General features: G+C 41.6%; 1 protein-coding gene across 5 annotated transcripts; it reads left to right on the top strand.

Annotated features, from left to right (window-relative positions):
* The first annotated feature begins 3,569 nt into the window (after positions 1-3,569).
* Positions 3,570-12,752, top strand: LOC124006163 (centrosome-associated protein 350-like). 5 transcript variants are annotated; one of them, XM_046315980.1, is made up of 9 exons: positions 3,570-3,658; positions 4,825-4,948; positions 5,316-5,426; positions 5,612-5,690; positions 7,310-7,482; positions 9,980-10,094; positions 10,527-10,668; positions 11,478-11,717; positions 12,489-12,751. In XM_046315980.1, exons 3-9 carry the CDS (start codon positions 5,352-5,354, stop codon positions 12,544-12,546), a joined length of 882 nt encoding a protein of 293 aa, XP_046171936.1. In that variant the 5' UTR covers positions 3,570-3,658; positions 4,825-4,948; positions 5,316-5,351; the 3' UTR covers positions 12,547-12,751. The 5 variants fall into 5 exon arrangements, with proteins under 5 accessions (XP_046171936.1, XP_046171938.1, XP_046171937.1 ...); XM_046315982.1 differs by lacking the exon at positions 3,570-3,658 and having other exon boundaries at positions 4,948-5,089; positions 10,575-10,668; positions 12,489-12,752; XM_046315981.1 differs by lacking the exon at positions 3,570-3,658 and having other exon boundaries at positions 4,948-5,089; positions 7,310-7,455.
* Positions 12,753-18,938: the final 6,186 nt, after the last annotated feature.

The raw sequence follows: 18,938 nt of genomic DNA, 5'->3' as shown, positions 1-18,938 counted from the left end.
CATTTGTTATATGTTTGTTTCATATGTTTCCTTTACATTGGTTATATGTTTGTTTCATATGTTTCCTTTACATTTGTTATATGTTCGTTTCATATGTTTCCTTTACATTCCCAGCTGGGATTTTCTTCAGTTATCACCAGGTATCATCATGCAAAATGTTGCCTCGGTGTAAAAGACAACAATAATAAGAGCTTTACCAACAAGCCAATAGCCAAATGAGGTAGGCATACACTGTGCATGACTGAGCTGTGATGATAACACTCTAATACAGACTCACCCTACTTGTCTGTGTTTCATAATAGTGAGAGGGGTCAACTTTACCAGGCAATAGGGTTACCAAATTTGAAATTTTGCACCACCGACCGAATACTGTACAAACTCTTTAAAATCGGACTGTCTTTTGGAAAAATGTGAAAATCCGGCAACCCTACAAGGGCAAGAGAACCCTCACAGTTTCACTTAAAACAGGGAAAAGTAAGTCATAGTTACCGTAATAGTAATAGCAAATTATAGCAAATTATAGAAAATTAAATTATATGGCTTTCACTTTAGCAGTGATAAATTCATGAACTTCTTTGAGGAAAAGATCATGATTATTAGAAAGCAAATTACGGACTCCTCTTTAAATCTGCGTATTCCTTCAAAGTTCAGTTGTCCTGAGTCTGCACAACTCTGCCAGGACCTAGGATCAAGAGAGACGCTCAAGTATTTTAGTACTATATCTCTTGACACAATGATGAAAATAATCATGGCCTCTAAACCTTCAAGCTGCATACTGGACCCTATTCCAACTAAACTACTGAAAGAGCTGCTTCCTGTGTTTGGCCCTCCTATGTTGAACATAATAAAGGGCTCTCTATCCACCGGATGTGTACCAAACTCACTAAAAGTGGCAGTAATAAAGCCTCTCTTGAAAAAGCCAAACCTTGACCCAGAAAATATAAAAAACTATCGGCCTATATCGAATCTTCCATTCTTCTCAAAAATTTTAGAAAAGGCTGTTGTGCAGCAACTGCCTTCCTGAAGACATAAAATGTATACGTAATGCTTCAGTCTGGTTTTAGACCCCATCATAGGACTGAGACTGCACTTGTGAAGATGGCATCAGACCGAGGCTCTGCATCTGTCCTCGTGCTCCTAGACCTTAGTGCTGCTTTTGATACCATGGATCACCACATTCTTTTGGAGAGATTGGAAACCCAAATTGGTCTACACAGACAAGTTCTGGCCTGGTTTAGATCTTATCTGTCGGAAAGATATCAGTTTGTCTCTGTGAATGGTTTGTCCTCTGACAAATCAACTGTAAATTCTTGTGTTCCTCAAGGTTCCGTTTTAGGACCACTATTGTTTTCACGATATATTTTACCTCTTGGGGATGTCATTCGAAAACATAATGTTAACTTTCACTGCTATGCGGATGACACACAGCTGTACATTTCAATGAAACATGGTGAAGCCCCAAAATTGCCCTCGCTAGAAGCATGTGTTTCAGACATAAGGAAGTGGATGGCTGCAAACTTTCTACTTTTAAACTCGGACAAAACAGAGATGCTTGTTCTAGGTCCCAAGAAACAAAGAGATCTTCTGTTGAATCTGACAATTAATCTTAATGGTTGTACAGTTGTTTCAAATAAAACTGTGAAGGACCTTGGCGTTACTCTGGACCCTGATCTCTCTTTTGAAGAACATATCAAGACCATTTCAAGGACAGCTTTTTTCCATCTACGTAACATTGCAAAAATCAGAAACTTTCTGTCCAAAAATGATGCAGAAAAATGTATCCATGCTTTTGTCACGTCTAGGTTAGACTACTGCAATGCTCTACTTTCCGGCTACCCGGATAAAGCACTAAATAAACTTCAGTTAGTGCTAAAACGGCTGCTAGAATCCTGACTAGAACCAAAAAAATTGATCATATTACTCCAGTGCTAGCCTCCCTACACTGGCTTCCTGTCAAAGCAAGGGCTGATTTCAAGGTTTTACTGCTAACCTACAAAGCATTACATGGGTTTGTTCCTACCTATCTCTCTGATTTGGTCCTGCCGTACATACCTACACGTACGCTACGGTCACAAGACGCAGGCCTCCTAATTGTCCCTAGAATTTCTAAGCAAACAGCTGGAGGCAGGGCTTTCTCCTATAGAGCTCCATTTTATTATTATTATTATGGAACGGTCTGCCTACCCATGTCAGAGACGCAAACTCGGTCTCAACCTTTAAGTCTTTACTGAAGACTCATCTCTTCAGTGGGTCATATGATTGAGTGTAGTCTGGCCCAGGAGTGGGAAGGTGAACGGAAAGGCTCTGGAGCAACGAACCGCCCTTGCTGTCTCTGCCTGGCCAGTTCCCCTCTTTCCACTGGGATTCTCTGCCTCTAACCCTATTACAGGGGATGAGTCACTGGCTTACTGGGGCTCTCTCATACCGTCCCTGGGAGGGGTGCGTCACCTGAGTGGGTTGAGTCACTGATGTGATCATCCTGTCTGGTTTGGCGCCACCCCCCCCACTTGGGTTGTGCCGTGGCGGAGATCTTTGTGGGCTATACTCAGCCTTGTCTCAGGATGGTAAGTTGGTGGTTGAAGATATCCCTCTAGTGGTGTGGGGGCTGTGCTTTGGCAAAGTTGGTGGGGTTATATCCTTCCTATTTGGCCCTGTCCGGGGGTGTCCTCGGATGGGGCCACAGTGTCTCCTGTCCCCTCCTGTCTCAGCCTCCAGTATTTATGCTGCAGTAGTTTATGTGTCAGGGGGCTAGTGTCAGTTTGTTATATCTAGAGTACTTCTCCTGTCCTATTCGGTGTCCTGTGTGAATTTAAGTGTGCTCTCTCTAATTCTCTCTTTCTCTCTTTCTTTCTCTCTCTCGGAGGACCTGAGCCCTAGGACCATGCCTCAGGACTACCTGACATGATGACTCCTTGCTGTCCCCAGTCCACCTGGCCGTGCTGCTGCTCCAGTTTCAACTGTTCTGCCTTATTATTATTGGACCATGCTGGTCATTTATGAACATTTGAACATCTTGGCCATGTTCTGTTATAATCTCCATCCGGCACAGCCAGAAGAGGACTGGCCACCCCACATAGCCTGGTTCCTCTCTAGGTTTCTTCCTAGGTTTGGCCTTTCTAGGGAGTTTTTCGTAGCCACCGTGCTTCTACACCTGCATTGCTTGCTGTTTGGGGTTTTAGGCTGGGTTTCTGTACAGCACTTTGAGATATCAGCTGATGTATGAAGGGCTACATAAATACATTTGATTTGATTTGATATTACCTACAGGCTCACATTTCATTTGAATGCTGTGCTTTACTTTGAAACCAAAGACAATTCTTCTCCACAATGGAGAGAAGAACAGGACACCAGGAGAAAAATAACGCTGTCATGCTCATTGCCCCAATGGTATGATGTGTGATGCAAGTTGATATGGGCTGAATTACAGGCCACTTGTCAATAAATCTCTTGTTCCAATTAATGAAAGCATGAGTGACTTATTTCAATGGGGATTTATTATAATTACTGTACAGGTAATGAATGTCTATGACACAGGTTGAACCAGTACCACTCGGAAAGCAGTGTTATCCGTCACGAAGCAATATTTCTCCACAACAACAACCCACCACTTCTCTACAGCAACAGGCAGGTCAATCATTTGGCTACACCATTAGTAACGGTAATGACCTGTGACCTATCTCTTTTTCTTGAGTTGTGTTAGCCAGGCGAGACCTGTCCAATGCAAAACCAGTGTGAGCTATTCAAGGGAGACAAGTTTACATGTTTGTGTTTACGTGGTATACTAGCAGTCATTGACAACGGGAGCAAAGTGAAAAAATAAAGTATGATGGTCATTGTTAATATGTTTGTAGGACAAAATATGCACATTTTCTAATGAAGATGGGTGAAATTAGTATTCAGCATATTTTATTGACTAATGATTTTCTAATGTTACACAGTAGCCATTCAAATCAGGAATGTGTACAGTATCCGGTGCCTATCAAATGTACTTTATTATACATTTGTGTAAGTGGTGTTGTACATAACAGAGAAAGTGTAAAAACAGACAAAAGATCACATGTAGATAGCAGGGATGAAGAACATTACATCCAAATTCCTATCACTTTAATTTCTCCTTGATGGATAGAAAATGTGACCATCGAACTGAGATTCAATCATATTGCAATGTCAAGTGAAGATAGGAGTGTTGCCGAAACTATGAAGTGTGTATTGTAATATTATGTAATAATATTACAATTGTAATAATAACATGATCGCACATGTAAAAGTGACACAATATACCATGCGCTCTTCAGATGCAAATAAATTAGGATGGAAAAGAGACAGATCCCGCAGAAGGTATGCAAAATGGCAAGATGTTGAATGAAAGAAAATAACTTGTTTTGCATGGCCATTCAGAGCCATGACCATTCATTTATTTACGGCGTAAACAAAGGCCATCAATGCAAAATTCTATGCAAACAAAGGGCTGTGTTTGAGAGTGGCAGGATGTCTGTGCTTAAAGCAAATACATGTTGTTGACCTTTAGGTCATTATTTTGTACGGTGTCCATATTAGGACAAACTAAACATGTTTTGGCTGTCCGAATATTAATACCATAAATATAATATAACCCTATATGATACGGTGCGTTCTGCATGACTATCAAATATCAGCCGGTACAACAATTCAGGACTGTTTACTCGAATATGCCATTGAAAGGAAGATTTGCCCACCAGCTCATCAATATATGCCTACAGTAGTTTGTAAAATGATTGGAATTGACAGTGGCCAGCATTAAACTGCATCAACAACACCACCCACTTACTGTGTTTTTATGAGGAGGCTCGGGAGGCAAAATTAAGCTGCTGTCTGGAAGGACATGGCCCGGGACGCAGCCTGACTAAGAAGATTAGATAAGATTTACTTGTCAGCAACACTGCTCTCACGACACTGGACATAGCAACAGGTCAGTGGGTACTATATGGCGTTCTAGCATTCACCATGGAGTGTGACGGCATTGACCTGAAAAGAGCAGAGCTATTTTCATTCTGACATTCTGACTTTCATTCTCTTCACCTTTATTCCTACCATCTGGCTGTTGGGAAAGGTCTGTATTTAGACTCCTATTTGTCTGTATAAAGGGTAGTGCTATTACATGTTTGTTTGTAATGGTTTGTTGAAGCTCTCAGTGAATGAATCTCCAGAATTAGCTGTATTACAGAGACATCATCCGAATGGAGGTGGCAGAATTGTGGATGCAGGACTGATATTATATAGCCTGGTCACAGATTTTGTTCTATGGGCACACCTCAACAACAACTTTCTTTTCTCAGTTAGGATAGGACAATGTGAGGAGATACTACAGCAGCATGGCGACGCACATCCTGTGGTGTGCGTTTGCATGGACATTCAAGGGTCTGTTATGTACCTGCAGGTTCTTCTGGGTGAGTGTGTGTCCAATAGCTTGGTCGCAGATCTGTTTATGCAACTCTTTGCCAAGAGTGACAATGACCATAGGAGTTAGCTACATACAGCCCAAACTGGGCTATGTGTCCTATCTGATAATTATAGCTTTGACAACCCTCTTGCTCTGGAAATACTGTATGACTGTCATTGATTTTTGATGCAGGTGAGCCCATACTACTCAATCAAATACATGCCCAATGAACCTCACAGAACAGGGAAGGATCAAGTGAAACAAAAAACAGGTAATGGATGAGAGTTGTCCTCAGTAAATAATGAAAACAGAACAAAATGTAGACTATTGTGACACATACTGGCATAGAATTGGTGTTCTAAAGGACTCTACTCTAATCCTCTCATCTATGTGTGTTATAAACTCAGCAAAAAAAGACTCTCACTGTCAACTGCGTTTATTTTCAGCAAACTTAACATGTGCAAATATTTGTATGAACATAACAAGATTCATCAACTGAGACATATACTGACCAAGTTCCACAGACATATGATTAACATAAATGGAAAAATGTGTCCCTGAACAAAGGGGGGGCAAAATCAAAAGTAACAGTCAGTATCTGGTGTGGCCACCAGCTGCATTAAGTACTGCAGTGCATCTCCTCCTCGTGGACTGCACCAGATTTGCCAGTTCTTGCTGTGAACTTGCACTTGCAAGTTCTCTGACATTTCTGGGGGGAATGGCCCTAGTCCTCACCCTCCGATCCAACAGGTCCCAGACGTGCTCAATGGGATTGAGATCCCGGCTCTTTGCTGGCCATGGCAGAACACTGACATTCCTGTTTTGCAGGAAATTGCGCACAGAACGTGCAGTATGGCTGGGGGCAGTGTCATGCTGGAGGGTCATGTCAGGATGAGCCTGCAGGAAGGGTACCACATGAGGGACGAGGATGTCTTCCCTGTAACAAACAGTGTTGAGATTGCCAGCAATGACAACAAGCTCAGTCCGATGATGCTGTGACACACCACCCCAGACCATAATAGTCCCTCCACCTCCACATCGATCCCGCTCCAGAGTACAGGCCTCAGTGTAACGCTCATTCCTTCGACGATAAACGCAAATCCAACCACCTCCCCTGGTGAGACAAAACCGTGACTCGTCAGTGAAGAACACTTTTTGCCAGTCCTGTCTGGTCCAGCGACGGTGGGTTTGTGCCCATAAGCGCATTGTTACTGGTGATGTCTGGTGAGGACCTGCCTTACAACAGGCCTACAAGCCCTCTGTCCAGCCTCTCTCAGCCTATTGCGGACAGTCTGAACACTGATGGAGGGATTGTGCATTCCTAGTGTAACTCGGGCAGTTGTACAAATCCTGTGCAGGTGTTGCTACATGTGGTCTGCCACTACGAGAACGATCAGTTGTCCATCCTGTCTCCCTGTAGAACTGTCTTAGGCGTCTCACAGTATGGGCATTGGAATTTATTGCCCTGGCTACATCTGCAGTTCTCTTGCCTCCTTGCAGCATGCCTATGGCACGTTCACACAGATGAACAGGGACCCTGGGCATCTTTCTTTTGGTGTTTTTCAGAGTCAGTAGAAAGGCCTCTTTAGTGTCCTAAGTTTTCATAACTGTGACCTTAATTGCCTACCGTCTGTAATCTGTTAGTGTCTTAACGACCGTTCCACAGGTGCATGTTCATTAATTGTTTGTGGTTCATTGAACAAGCGTGGGAAACTGTGTTTAAACCCTTTACAATGAAGATATGTGAAGTTATTTTGATTTTTACGAATTGTCTTTGAAAGATAGGGTCCTGAAAAAGGGACGTTTCTTTTTTTTGCTGAGTTTGGAATATAATAGAATACAATAGAATAGAATTTTGGTCTCTGTATGTATTGGATTGTTGATTTCCAGGCTCAGCGAATCAGGAAATACCAGGACGTCATGATAGCAGTGCCATGCAGAGGAGACTGTCCAAAGCTGAGAGGGAGATTCAGGCCCTCAAGACCCAGATCACCTTTGAGAGGGCAACATGGGAGAGGAAGTTTGTGGAACTGCAGGTGATACAGCAGGACCTACGTTATCAGGTGTGTTTGTGTGGGTGTACCCAGCTTAAGAAAGCTGCTGTAATGGGCAAGTTCTGTCGCTCTATCGATGAAGGGCTAAGGGAGACTGAGCCTTTTCTGAGCTCAGAGGACACCATGGACCAGAAGTGGTCATCTATTAGCTCAGTGCTCTATCAGGCAGCGTCCCACTCCATTGGCTACAGAGGTAGGAAACATCAGGACTGGTTCGATGAGAACTGACACCACAACAACCTTACTGGACATTATGCACAAAGCACACAGAGCTACTCTCAACAGCCCCACATCTGCTACCTTCCGCCGGCAATGGCGTGCATCACCCAAGGAAGTGCAAACAACCTTGTATGCTCTGCAGAACGAATGGTAGACGAACAAGGCACAGGAAATCCAAATTTATACAGAAAAAACGACATGCACAATTTCTACAACTCAGCTAAAGCTATCTATGTCCCTAGAAGTTGCTCCATCACCCCCCTGATAACAACTGATGGTCTGACTCTCTTGAAGGACCAAAACCAGATCCTGATAATGTGGGCTGACCACTTTGAAGCACTACTCAATCAGCGTTCTCCTACAGACCACTCCATCCTGGAAGAACTGCCTGTCCGTCCACCCATTCAAGACGTCCACCATTCACCAACCTTCCAAGAGGTGTTATCAGCTATCCGTTCCCTCAAGAACAACAAGGCTCCTGCCACTGAGAGCACCCCGGCAGAGCTACTGAAGAAGGGAGGTTACTTGTGCACCAGAACTCTCTACCAGTACGTCACTGAGGTTTGGGACGGGGAGATCGTCCCACAACAGTGGTGGGATGCAAACATTGCCACCGAACAAGGGTGCCAAGTCCATCTGGGACAAACAACCGGGGGATACCCATTCTGGCTGATGCCAGCAAGGTCCTGATGCGCCTTCAGAAAGAACAGGAGTACGGTCGACATGATATTCACTGTACAGCAACTCCAGAAGAAGTGCTGTGAACAACATCCGTACCTTTTCATGGCCTTTGTCGACCTTTCCAAGAAGGCCTTCGACACAGTGAGCAGGGAACTACTATGGGGCATTCTACTCAAATATTGCAGGCTGTCCAGACAACTTTATCAACATCCTTTGCCAGTTGCATGATAGGATGATGGCGGGTGGCCATAGGAGGGCAGGAGTCAGTGGCCTTTGGAGTAAGCATCGGTATGAGGCAGGGGTGTGTGCTGGCACCTGTACTCTTTAACATCTTCCTCCTATGTGTCACCCTGCTTCTCCACAAGGAGCTTGAGGACAGGAGCGGGGTTGCGGTGGACTTCAGGCTAGATGGAACCCTATTCAACATCAGGAGGCTCCAAGCAACCACCAGGGTTTTGACGGAACGGGTTCTTGAGCTGCAGTATTCTAATGACTGTGCTCTTGTGGAAACACTCGGGAAGAACTTTGGTCCGCGAGGGTATATAGCAGGATGGGACAGTCTAGCAACAGCACCAAGACAGAGGGGGTCTGCCAATGGAGACCCAGCCCTCCACCCACCATGCCTGTCTTCACCATTGAACACAAATCCCTGGCAATAGTCACATCCTCCAAATACCTGGGCAGCATCCTCTCGGAGAACTGCAGCATCAACCTCGAAATTAAAAATAGGATCAAGCAAGCATCAGCTGCCTTCGGGAAACTCAGATGCAGGGTCTTCCAAAACAGGAATCTCCACCTCCACACCAAAGTCGCAATCTATCAAGCCGTCTGCATCACCACACTTCTATACAGCTGTGAATCCTAGGTCACTTACAGTTGCCACAACAAGCAGTTTGAGCGATTCCACAGAAGATGCCTGCAGCGCATCCTGGGAATCACCTGGTGTGACCGTGTGCCCCATACAGAAATACTTGCTACTGTAAGACCAACTGAGTATGGAGGCCATGGTCACCCAACAATAACTGCACTGTCTCGGGAGCTCTTGCAGTGGAAGATCCTGTATGGCCAGCTACATCTTGGCCGGTGGTCTGCAGAGGGGGCCAGCTACATCTTGGCCAGCGGTCTGCAGAGGGGGCCAGCTACATCTTGGCCGGCGGTCTGCAGGGGGCAGATGAAGCACTACAAGGACCAGCTGAAAACATTGCTGAAGAAGTGCAACATCAAACCCACAGACGTGGAGGATTCTGCTGCTGTCCGTTCCAACTGGTGGCAGATCTGCCAGAGCGAGGTACAGAGGTGGGAGGAGAGGAGCACAAACAGTTCAGAATACATACAACCACGCCTGCCCCCACCAAAACATACTGCATATGCCTCACCTGCAATAAAGTTTGTGGATCTCGGATTGGACTCTACAGTTCCAAATAATTCAGCGTTAACTCAAAAGTGGAGGTAATCATCGGATACGATGAACTAATGTAAAATAACGTGTGTCTGAGTGTGTGTGTGTGTGTGTGTTTGTGAGTGCCTGTATGATTATGTGTTAGTGTGTGTTTCATAATTTAGTCATAATAATAACTTGATGACAGCTTTGTTTTATTTTGATCAGCTGATCTCTGTAGCCAGGCCTGGAAGTTTACCTCAGGTGGGCAGCTTCGAGGACCTTGGCGAGTCAGAGGTGGAAAACAGACAGTCGTACGATGGAAAGGACCAGGACAGCTCAAGTAAATCACATGATCAACAGTACTTGATTTGCTGTAATCATCATATGGGATTTAAAATGGACATTGCACTCCAACATAAAAGCTTGTCAGATGTTTCCATACCTCAAAAGTAGAGTAGTGTTCAGATAAGTCCATGTCACAGGCCATTTGTTGCGTAGATCAAGCTATATGCTTTAATCCCAAATTAATGGAAAAGATAAGTGTTTTCCTAGTTCCAGATTTTATTCGTGCTCATCTTTTCCATTCATTTGTGGTTAAGGCACATAACTAGATCTACACACCCAAAGTCTTGGAGCATGTATTCATCTTGCCATTGGGCTAGTTTTGAGGTCTGAAAACATCAGACATTTTTTAATTGTGTAGTGTTATCTCCCTTTGAGAACTGCATTTTGAATAGCAAAGAATAATCTTATCCATTACTTAAAATAACAGGCAGCCATTCCAACCGAAGCAAAGGGTCTGAGATGATGTCATCAACAGGCGACACATGCCAAAGCAGCTTGTCTGGCAGCCAGGTCTCATTGAACTCAGCATTTGGCTTCAGACCCATTTCTGCTCTGTCTCCAGCCACCAGGTAGAGCCATTTCTCTTCACCTGCTCCCAGCTGTGTCAAAAGGCCATTAAACTTAAAAATTTGTTTGACACTTGTTTTCAGACCTCAAAATTGGTCCATGGAAAGCACCATGTAATTTCCAGATTTGCAGTGCTTATTTTTTCCATTAATTTGGAGTTGAGACATGTAGCTGGATCTACGCAAAAAAATGACAACCTTTGAGGTCTGTAAGAATGTCTACACAGCCAGCCCAATTCTGATATGTTTTACACTAATTTGTATTTTGACCAATCACATGAAATCTTTTTCGGAGCTGATCTGATTGGTCAAAAGACCAAATAGTGAAACAAAGATCCTAATTGGACTGCCTGTGTAAACATAGCCAAACAGACCTGGGTTAAAATAAATTAAGTATTTGTTATTTCAATATTTCTTTGAGTATTTTAGAACAATGTGGCTAAAATTGACCACTTAGATTTTGAAGTATTTAAAAGTATTTAAAAAAAATAATCCTATAGCCTACAATTTTCAAATATTTGTTTCCAAATTCATTATTTCAAACATCCCTAGGACCAAACAGACCTGGGTTTAAATGCAGTATTTAAATATTTGTATTTGAAAATACACTGCCTGTATATCTGAGTATTTTCAAATGCATTCCAATATTCAAAAGAAAAATATCAAAATCCTTACTTCAAAATATCTTTGAGAGTAACCGTGCCTGTTTGAACCCAGGTCTGATCAGAAAACTTTGATTTTAGAGTGTAATGTCCCTTTAAATCCTATTCATTTTAAGCCATCTAAAAAGAGCAAATCTTCCGTCCCCCCAGTGGGAGCTCCTGGAGGAGCTACACCGGTCCACACCGGGTCTTTGTGCCTCACTCCCCCCTGGACCTGCAGACGGGACACCGGGTTCGAGTCCTGCTGCCCTCGGGACGGATCAGCACAGGCACGGTTCGTTACCTGGGCCACCTGGAGGGGGAGCCAGACTTCCATATGGGAGTGGAGCTGGAATCACTTGAACACGGGCAGCAAGATGGCACACACAGGGGACAGTGCTACTTTGAATGGTAAGTATTCTTCATTTACCAAGAATATGTAGTTTTAAATCAGTTATTCTGTAAATAAGGGATGTTTCATCCTTAAATTTTTACATTGGTAGAATTGCGAGAGATCTGCTGTTGACTATAAATATGTCTCTATTTTTAGAGGTGATAGGAAAAGGTTCTACAGTGCTTTTAGTTATAACTGAAGGGTTTATTTATTTGAAATAAGTTGCCATTAAATGCCATCTAAATGCCATTATGGGGATGTTTGTTCAAATCATAGGTATGCTCAATTGCTCTCTGCTATATCCCCCACATGGAAAGCTAAGATGAAGAAAGTAACGCATAATTTAACTGTATGTAATCCTACTATAAAAAACTAAAAAATTGATTCAAAAAGCTAAAATCAACTCTGAAATATACCAACTCACTTTCCATCACCTATCTGCAATTCCATACACATTTCAAACACTAATGCTCTTGTGGCTGAATGGAAACATTTCCCAGCATCAATGTTCCAACATGAAAAGTGAAAAGCCTTCCCAGAAGAGTGAAGGTTGTTATAGCAGCAAAGGGGGGACCAACTCCATATGAATGCCCATGATTTAGGAATGAGATGTTTGACGAGCAGGTGTCCACATACTTTTGTATTTATTCTCTTTATCGGGAAATATGATATTAAGTAGGGATATTTTTATAACAGTGCCTTATTAACCAATGGTCTGCCTCATTTTTAATCTAAGATATTGAAATCTAACTGCCATGTGGTGACTGTCTGTTTCCCTTCCCTTGCAGCAAGGCTGGCCACGGTGCCTTTGTGCCATTCACCAAGCTGTTGATGGCCTGGGAGTGATGACATCACAGTCTCTATGGTAGAGGGTCACATCTGGATATTTCATATGGACTCTTTGGCATCAATTACGAATGGTCTCTAAAAGTAAACTTACAATACTGGTCAAAAGTTTTAGAACACCTACTCATTCAAGGGTACTTCTTTGTTTTTACTATATTCTACATTGTAGAATACTACAACTATATAATAACACATATGGAATCATGTAGTAACCAAAAAAAGTGTTAAACAAATCAAAATATATTTTATATTTGAGATTCTTCAAATAGCCACCCTTTGCCTTGATGACAGCTTTGCACACTGCATTCTCTCAACCAGCTTCACCTGGAATGCTTTTCCAACAGTCTTGAAGGAGTTCCCACATATGCTGAGCACTTGTTGGTTGCTTTTTATTTACTCTGCGGTCCGACTTATACCAAACCATCTCAACTGGGTTGAGGTCGGGGGATTGTGAAGGCCAGGTCTTCTGATGTAGCACTCCGTCACTCTCCTTTGTGGTAAAATATCCCTTACACAGCCTGGAGGTGTGTTAGGTCATAAATCACAGACAGTGTCACCAGCAAAGCACCCCCACAACATAACACCTCTTCCTCCATGCTTTACGGTTGGAAATACAAATGCGGAGATCATACGTTTACCCACATCGTGTCTCACAACGACACGGCGGTTGGATTCAAAAATCTCCAATTTGGAATCCAGACCAAAGGACACATTTCCACCTGTCTAATGTCCATTGCTTGTGTTTCTTGGCCCAAGCAAGTCTCTTCTTCTCATTGGTGTCCTTTAGTAATGGTTTCTTTGCAGCAATTTGACCATGAAGGCCTGATTCACACAGTCTCCTCTGATCAGTTGATGTTGAGATGTGTCTGTTACTTGAACTCTGTGAAGCATTTATTTGGGCTGCAATATCTGAGTCTGGTAACTCTAATGAACGTATCCTTTGCAGCTGAGGTAACTTCCATTCCTGTGGCGGTCCTCATGAGAGCCAATTTCATCATAGCGCTTGATGGTTTTTGCGACTGCAATTGAAGAAACATTCAATGTTCTTGAAATGTTCCGTATTGGCTGACATTCATTTCTTAAAGTAATGATGGACTGTCGTTTCGCTTTGCTTATTTGAGCTGTTCTTGCAATAATATTGCCTTGGTCTTTTACCAAATAGGTCTATCTTCTGTCTAACACAACTGATTGGTTGAAATACATTTTAAGAAGGAAAGTACTTCCCAAATAAACTTTTAAGAAGGCACATCTATTAATTGAAATGCATGAGGTGACTACCTCATGAAGCTGGCTGAGAGAATGCCAAGAGTGTGCAAAGCTGTCATATATTTGGATATTTATAACACTTGTTTGGTTACTACATGATTCCATATGTGTTATTTCATAGTTTTTATGTCTTCACTATTATTCCACAATGTAGAAAATAGTACAAATAAAGAAAAACCCTTGAATGAGTAGGGGTTCTAAAACGTTTGACCGGTAATGTATAGGCACGAGTTTATTGGGAATATGGCACCCCGATGTATCTACTGTACAACCAACATGCTTCAAAGACCATAGAAGTGTCAACATCGGCCCTGTATTAAAGACCAACATTGGCAAAAGAAAAAGAGAACAAAATTGTAAATACTATATACAGTAGTATATGCTGTACATGTATACAGTGGTATATGTGGGATGAGCACTAACAATGTTGTCTTTGTGTTCAGAAATAAAGTAACAATCTTGTAGCATCAACTAGTATTAGCTTATTATGCGTTTCGATAAAAGTACACTATACAGTATATCTTGCCAATAGAAACATTTGGTATTATGGATGTGCAATAAACATTTAGAGTCTCCCAATGACAAATACTAGAACATACAGTGCCGTGAAATAGTATTTGCCCCATTTCTGATTTGATCTATTTTTTACATATTTTTGATACCGAATGTTATCAGATCTTTAACCAAAACCTAATGATAGATAAAGGGAACCTGAGTTGACAAATAACAGCAAAAATGTATACTTATTTGATTTACTTAATTAACAAATTTATGGCGCACCCAAAGTAATGGCTCCCTTACATTCAATAACTGGTTGTGCCACCTTTTGCTGCAATGATCAGTATCTCACCTTTTGCTGCAATGATCAGTCTCTCACATTTTGCTGCAATGATCAGTCTCTCACATCGCTGTGGAGAAATGTTGGCCCACTCTTGCATGCAGAACTGCTTTAAGTCCCATTTGTGGGTTTTCAAGCATGAACTGCTCATTTCAAGTCCTGCCACAACATCTCAATTGGGATTAGGTCTGGACTTTGACTAGGCCATTCCAAAACTTCAAATTTGTTTCTTTTTAGCCATGTTCATGTAGACTTGATTGTGTGCTTTATATCATTGTCTTGCTGCATGACCCAGCTGCACTTCAGCTAACAGATGAGTGACCTGACATTCTCATGTAGAATTCTCTGATACAGAGCAGAATTCATGGTTCCTTCTATTAAGGCAAGTTGACCAGGTCCTGAGGCAGCAAAGCATCCCCAAACCATCACACTACCACCACCATGCTTGACCGTTGGTATGAGGTTCTTACTGTGGAATGCATTGCTTGGTTTTTGCCAGACATAACGGGACCCATGTCATCATTATAAATATATATATATATATATATACACTTTTGTACTTTTGACTCTTCTGTCCATAGAACATTCTTCCAAGAGTATTGATGATCATCCAGGTGCTTCCAGACAAACTTGAGACAATTTTTGGACAAGATTGGTCCCATTATGTCTGGCGAAAACCAAACACTGCATTCCACAGTAATAACCTCATACCAACGGTCAAGCATGGTGGTGGTAGTGTGATGGTTTGGGGATGCTTTGCTGCCTTTTAGGACCATTACGACTTGCCTTAATAGAAGGAGACAGTTCTGCAAATCAAATCAAATCAAATTTTATTTGTCACATACACATGGTTAGCAGATGTTAATGCGAGTGTAGCGAAATGCTTGTGCTTCTAGTTCCGACAATGCAGTGATAACCAACAAGTAATCTAACTAACAATACCAAAACTACTGTCTTATACACAGTGTAAGGGGATAAAGAATATGTACATAAGGATATATGAATGAGTGATGGTACAGGGCAGCATACAGTAGATGGTATCGAGTACAGTATATACATGTGAGATGAGTATGTAGACAAAGTAAACAAAGTGGCAGAGTTAAAGTGGCTAGTGATACATGTATTACATAAGGATGCAGTCGATGATATAGAGTACAGTATATACGTATGCATATGAGATGAATAATGTAGGGTAAGTAACATTATATAAGGTAGCATTGTTTAAAGTGGCTAGTGATATATTTACATAATTTTCCATCAATTCCCATTATTAAAGTGGCTGGAGTTGGGTCAGTGTCAATGACAGTGTGTTGGCAGCAGCCACTCAATGTTAGTGGTGGCTGTTTAACAGTCTGATGGCCTTGAGATAGAAGCTGTTTTTCAGTCTCTCGGTCCCAGCTTTGATGCACCTGTACTGACCTCGCCTTCTGGATGATAGCGGGGTGAACAGGCAGTGCATGGAAGAGTGGTCCAACATTTTCAACAGCGATGTGAGAGACTGATCATTGCAGCTTACGGTGGCACAACCAGTTATTGAGTGTAAGGGGGCAATTCCTTTTTCAAACAGGGGAATTAGGTGTTGCATAACTTTGTTAATTAAATAAATAAAATAAGTATACATTTAGTTATTTGTAAACTCAGGTTCCCTTTATCTAATATTATGCTGTTAAATGATATCAGTTGACCTAATATATTTTAAAAAATCATGATTTATGATACTGTCAAAACTGCTGGATCATGTGATTAGCATTTCTAATAAGGACTCCAAAATAAAAACTCACATTCATGAGGTGTAATAACATACATCAATTCTGGAACTATCCAAGCATTAAAGGGATAGTTTACTTTTTGTTGTTGAAGTTTTTGTTTATTTTTGTGAACTATCCCTTTATCCATCACTAACGCAGATGTCAATGAAAGGACTTATGGAATGACCAAGATGAGTTTCATCAAGCTGTTGTTAATACTGGATTATTGGTTATTGATCTGGGCATTGTACAAATGTTTGATAATAGGGATCGCCAGAGTTCGCATGAAGTGTTTACACATGGAACAACAGGTGCAGTACTATAAAGACGTGTCTCAGAACTAAGTTATGTGGTATACTATGCATCATGCACCATCTATTCAATCCCAGCTTCATTTAATTCAACCTTTCTTCCCTGCAACTCTTCCCCGGGTTGTTGCTGTAAACGAGAATCTCGTAAAATAAGGGTATATATATATATATATATACTGTATATTTCAAAATGTGCAAAGTGTGTACAAAAGACCTTGGGTTGTATTTGGCTGATCGAATGATCATTGCGAAATCAATTCTACCCATTTCCTCAAGCAGAGCATCTCTATGAAAAAGAGTTATCCTCATTTCCTGTAACTAGGTTGTGCAACTATTATTGAACTATCTTTATGAGTCACACTGTACCTTACCTTGGCCCGGTTTCCCACGAGTATCTTATGGCTAAATTCATCTTTAGAACCTTCTTAGGAGCTTCGTTAAATCTACGACCTGTCTCCCATAACCATTGTTTCTTAAGCTGATCTTAAAAACGTTTGTTATTTAATGATTGCCCCAGACCACACTTAGAACAGCTAAGTGCGTCTTTAGAGGCTTTTTTTGCCCTTCTGCGTCACTGTATTCATAGATCTACGCTAAACACAACATCCAGATGTCTATCTGTCTTTCTGTAACCGCCGATAACTTCAAAACGAATGTGATTCCTACAATTACGTTTCTAATTTCGGTGCAATCGTTACTAACAAGCGAAGATTACACCGATGCTTCAAATGAGATGACTGTATTAAAAGATAAATACATTAGACTTTCATGTTTCTTTTAATCAAGTTTTATTTAGCTATTGTATGCTACTGTTGTTTTTTGCCACAATATATTTCATGATATGTAACATGTGCGCAATAATGTGCTAAACGGTGATTTAGTTAATAATTAAATATTTGAATAAGCATTTAACCTAAATATTTGTATTCTCTTATGAAGGACAATGCTAAATGCATGGCTATAACTCATAACATAACTCACGCACACACACCCCCATCCAGAGATAATATAGTATATGCCATTTAACAGACACTTTTCTGTTTTGTATCCAAAATGGGACTTACAGTATTCTCACTCTGAATAAATCTGCTTGTCATACATTTTCAATCATGGATTCTACATATCATTTTATCAACACTTACAGTTGTGCTTGCATACATTTTCACATGGATGGCCCCAGCGGGAATCGAACCCACAATCCTGGCATGTTGCGCTACAGGAAGTGAGCCACAGGTCCCCATTTTTTTTAGTTCACATTCTATACATGTCGTCAGAAATATCGCATCTGTTTGTTTCTACAAAGCCTTCACAGTCTGACAATAAAGCAGCTGAGACATGGCTGACTTCAATAAGGTCTACAGTCATGTCTCAGGGCAAGTAGCCTTGTGTCACTTAGGGCAAGGCAGCCCCCCATCTTGGTATCTCTATAACTCAGTGAACTCAGCATGTGACAGGAAAATGCACTACAGGCACATACCTGTGCAGTTCTGACAGGGGAATATTAGTCAGAGGTTTTCAAGTACCTACAATAGCATTCCTTAAAATACAGGGCAAAGGGAAACCCGTAGGGCCTGGGAGTTGAGGCTTGAGCTCTGAGGCTGCATGTCACCGGCTTAAAAAAATCAGAGAAAACTGTCTGGAATTCAGTTTCAGTGTTTTGCTAAAGCTTGCAATGTGAATCATAGACGCACAAAGATCAGATTTGAAAACCTATGCTGGATTTTCAAAGAATATAGGGTGTGTGTATGGGATAGAGAGTGAGGAGGCCGATGTGCGGAAGAGCATGAGCATGATACATGTTAGCTTGGCATATTCAATAACTAGCTTCATCAAATCTGGAATGAGTCTAAGCCTTAAAAGGCAATTTTGCAATCCATTTTTGGATTTATAAATTAATGATATATACCCAGTGATTATTGAAGCAAATAACTTAGTAAGTTCAACTACAGTACCCCGTCAGAACCCAAAATAAAATAAGAGATATCCTATGCAGCCTTGTTTACAAGTTTGAACACTGGAATGTGATATGTAAATCTACACCTGATAGAAATCCTCATTATTTCGTTGAATGATTTTCTATTTGAGCGTCATTAATGTCTATTTAGCCTACACTTTCTCATTCTGGTGTAGCTTCCTGACAATGATCAAGAGCAGCTTCTCACTGATTTGACAGCTCCAATGCAGTTACACCTCCGACACAGTCAAAATATCAGCTATGTGGGTGTCGGC

This window comes from Oncorhynchus gorbuscha, linkage group LG19, assembly GCF_021184085.1.
Source record: "Oncorhynchus gorbuscha isolate QuinsamMale2020 ecotype Even-year linkage group LG19, OgorEven_v1.0, whole genome shotgun sequence".
NCBI lineage: Eukaryota > Metazoa > Chordata > Actinopteri > Salmoniformes > Salmonidae > Oncorhynchus > Oncorhynchus gorbuscha.
Note: the sequence above shows the minus strand (reverse complement) of the source record. Positions and strands in the feature narration are given on the sequence as shown.

Excerpts from the sequence above, each read along its gene's own strand:
- LOC124006163 (XM_046315980.1), top strand. The coding sequence starts at position 5,352 with ATGGCGACGCACATCCTGTGGTGTGCGTTTGCATGGACATTCAAGGGT. Across the intron at positions 5,427-5,611 it reads GTACCTGCAGGTTCTTCTGG|GTGAGCCCATACTACTCAAT; the intron begins GTGAGTGTGTGT and ends TTTTTGATGCAG. Across the intron at positions 5,691-7,309 it reads TCAAGTGAAACAAAAAACAG|GCTCAGCGAATCAGGAAATA; the intron begins GTAATGGATGAG and ends GTTGATTTCCAG.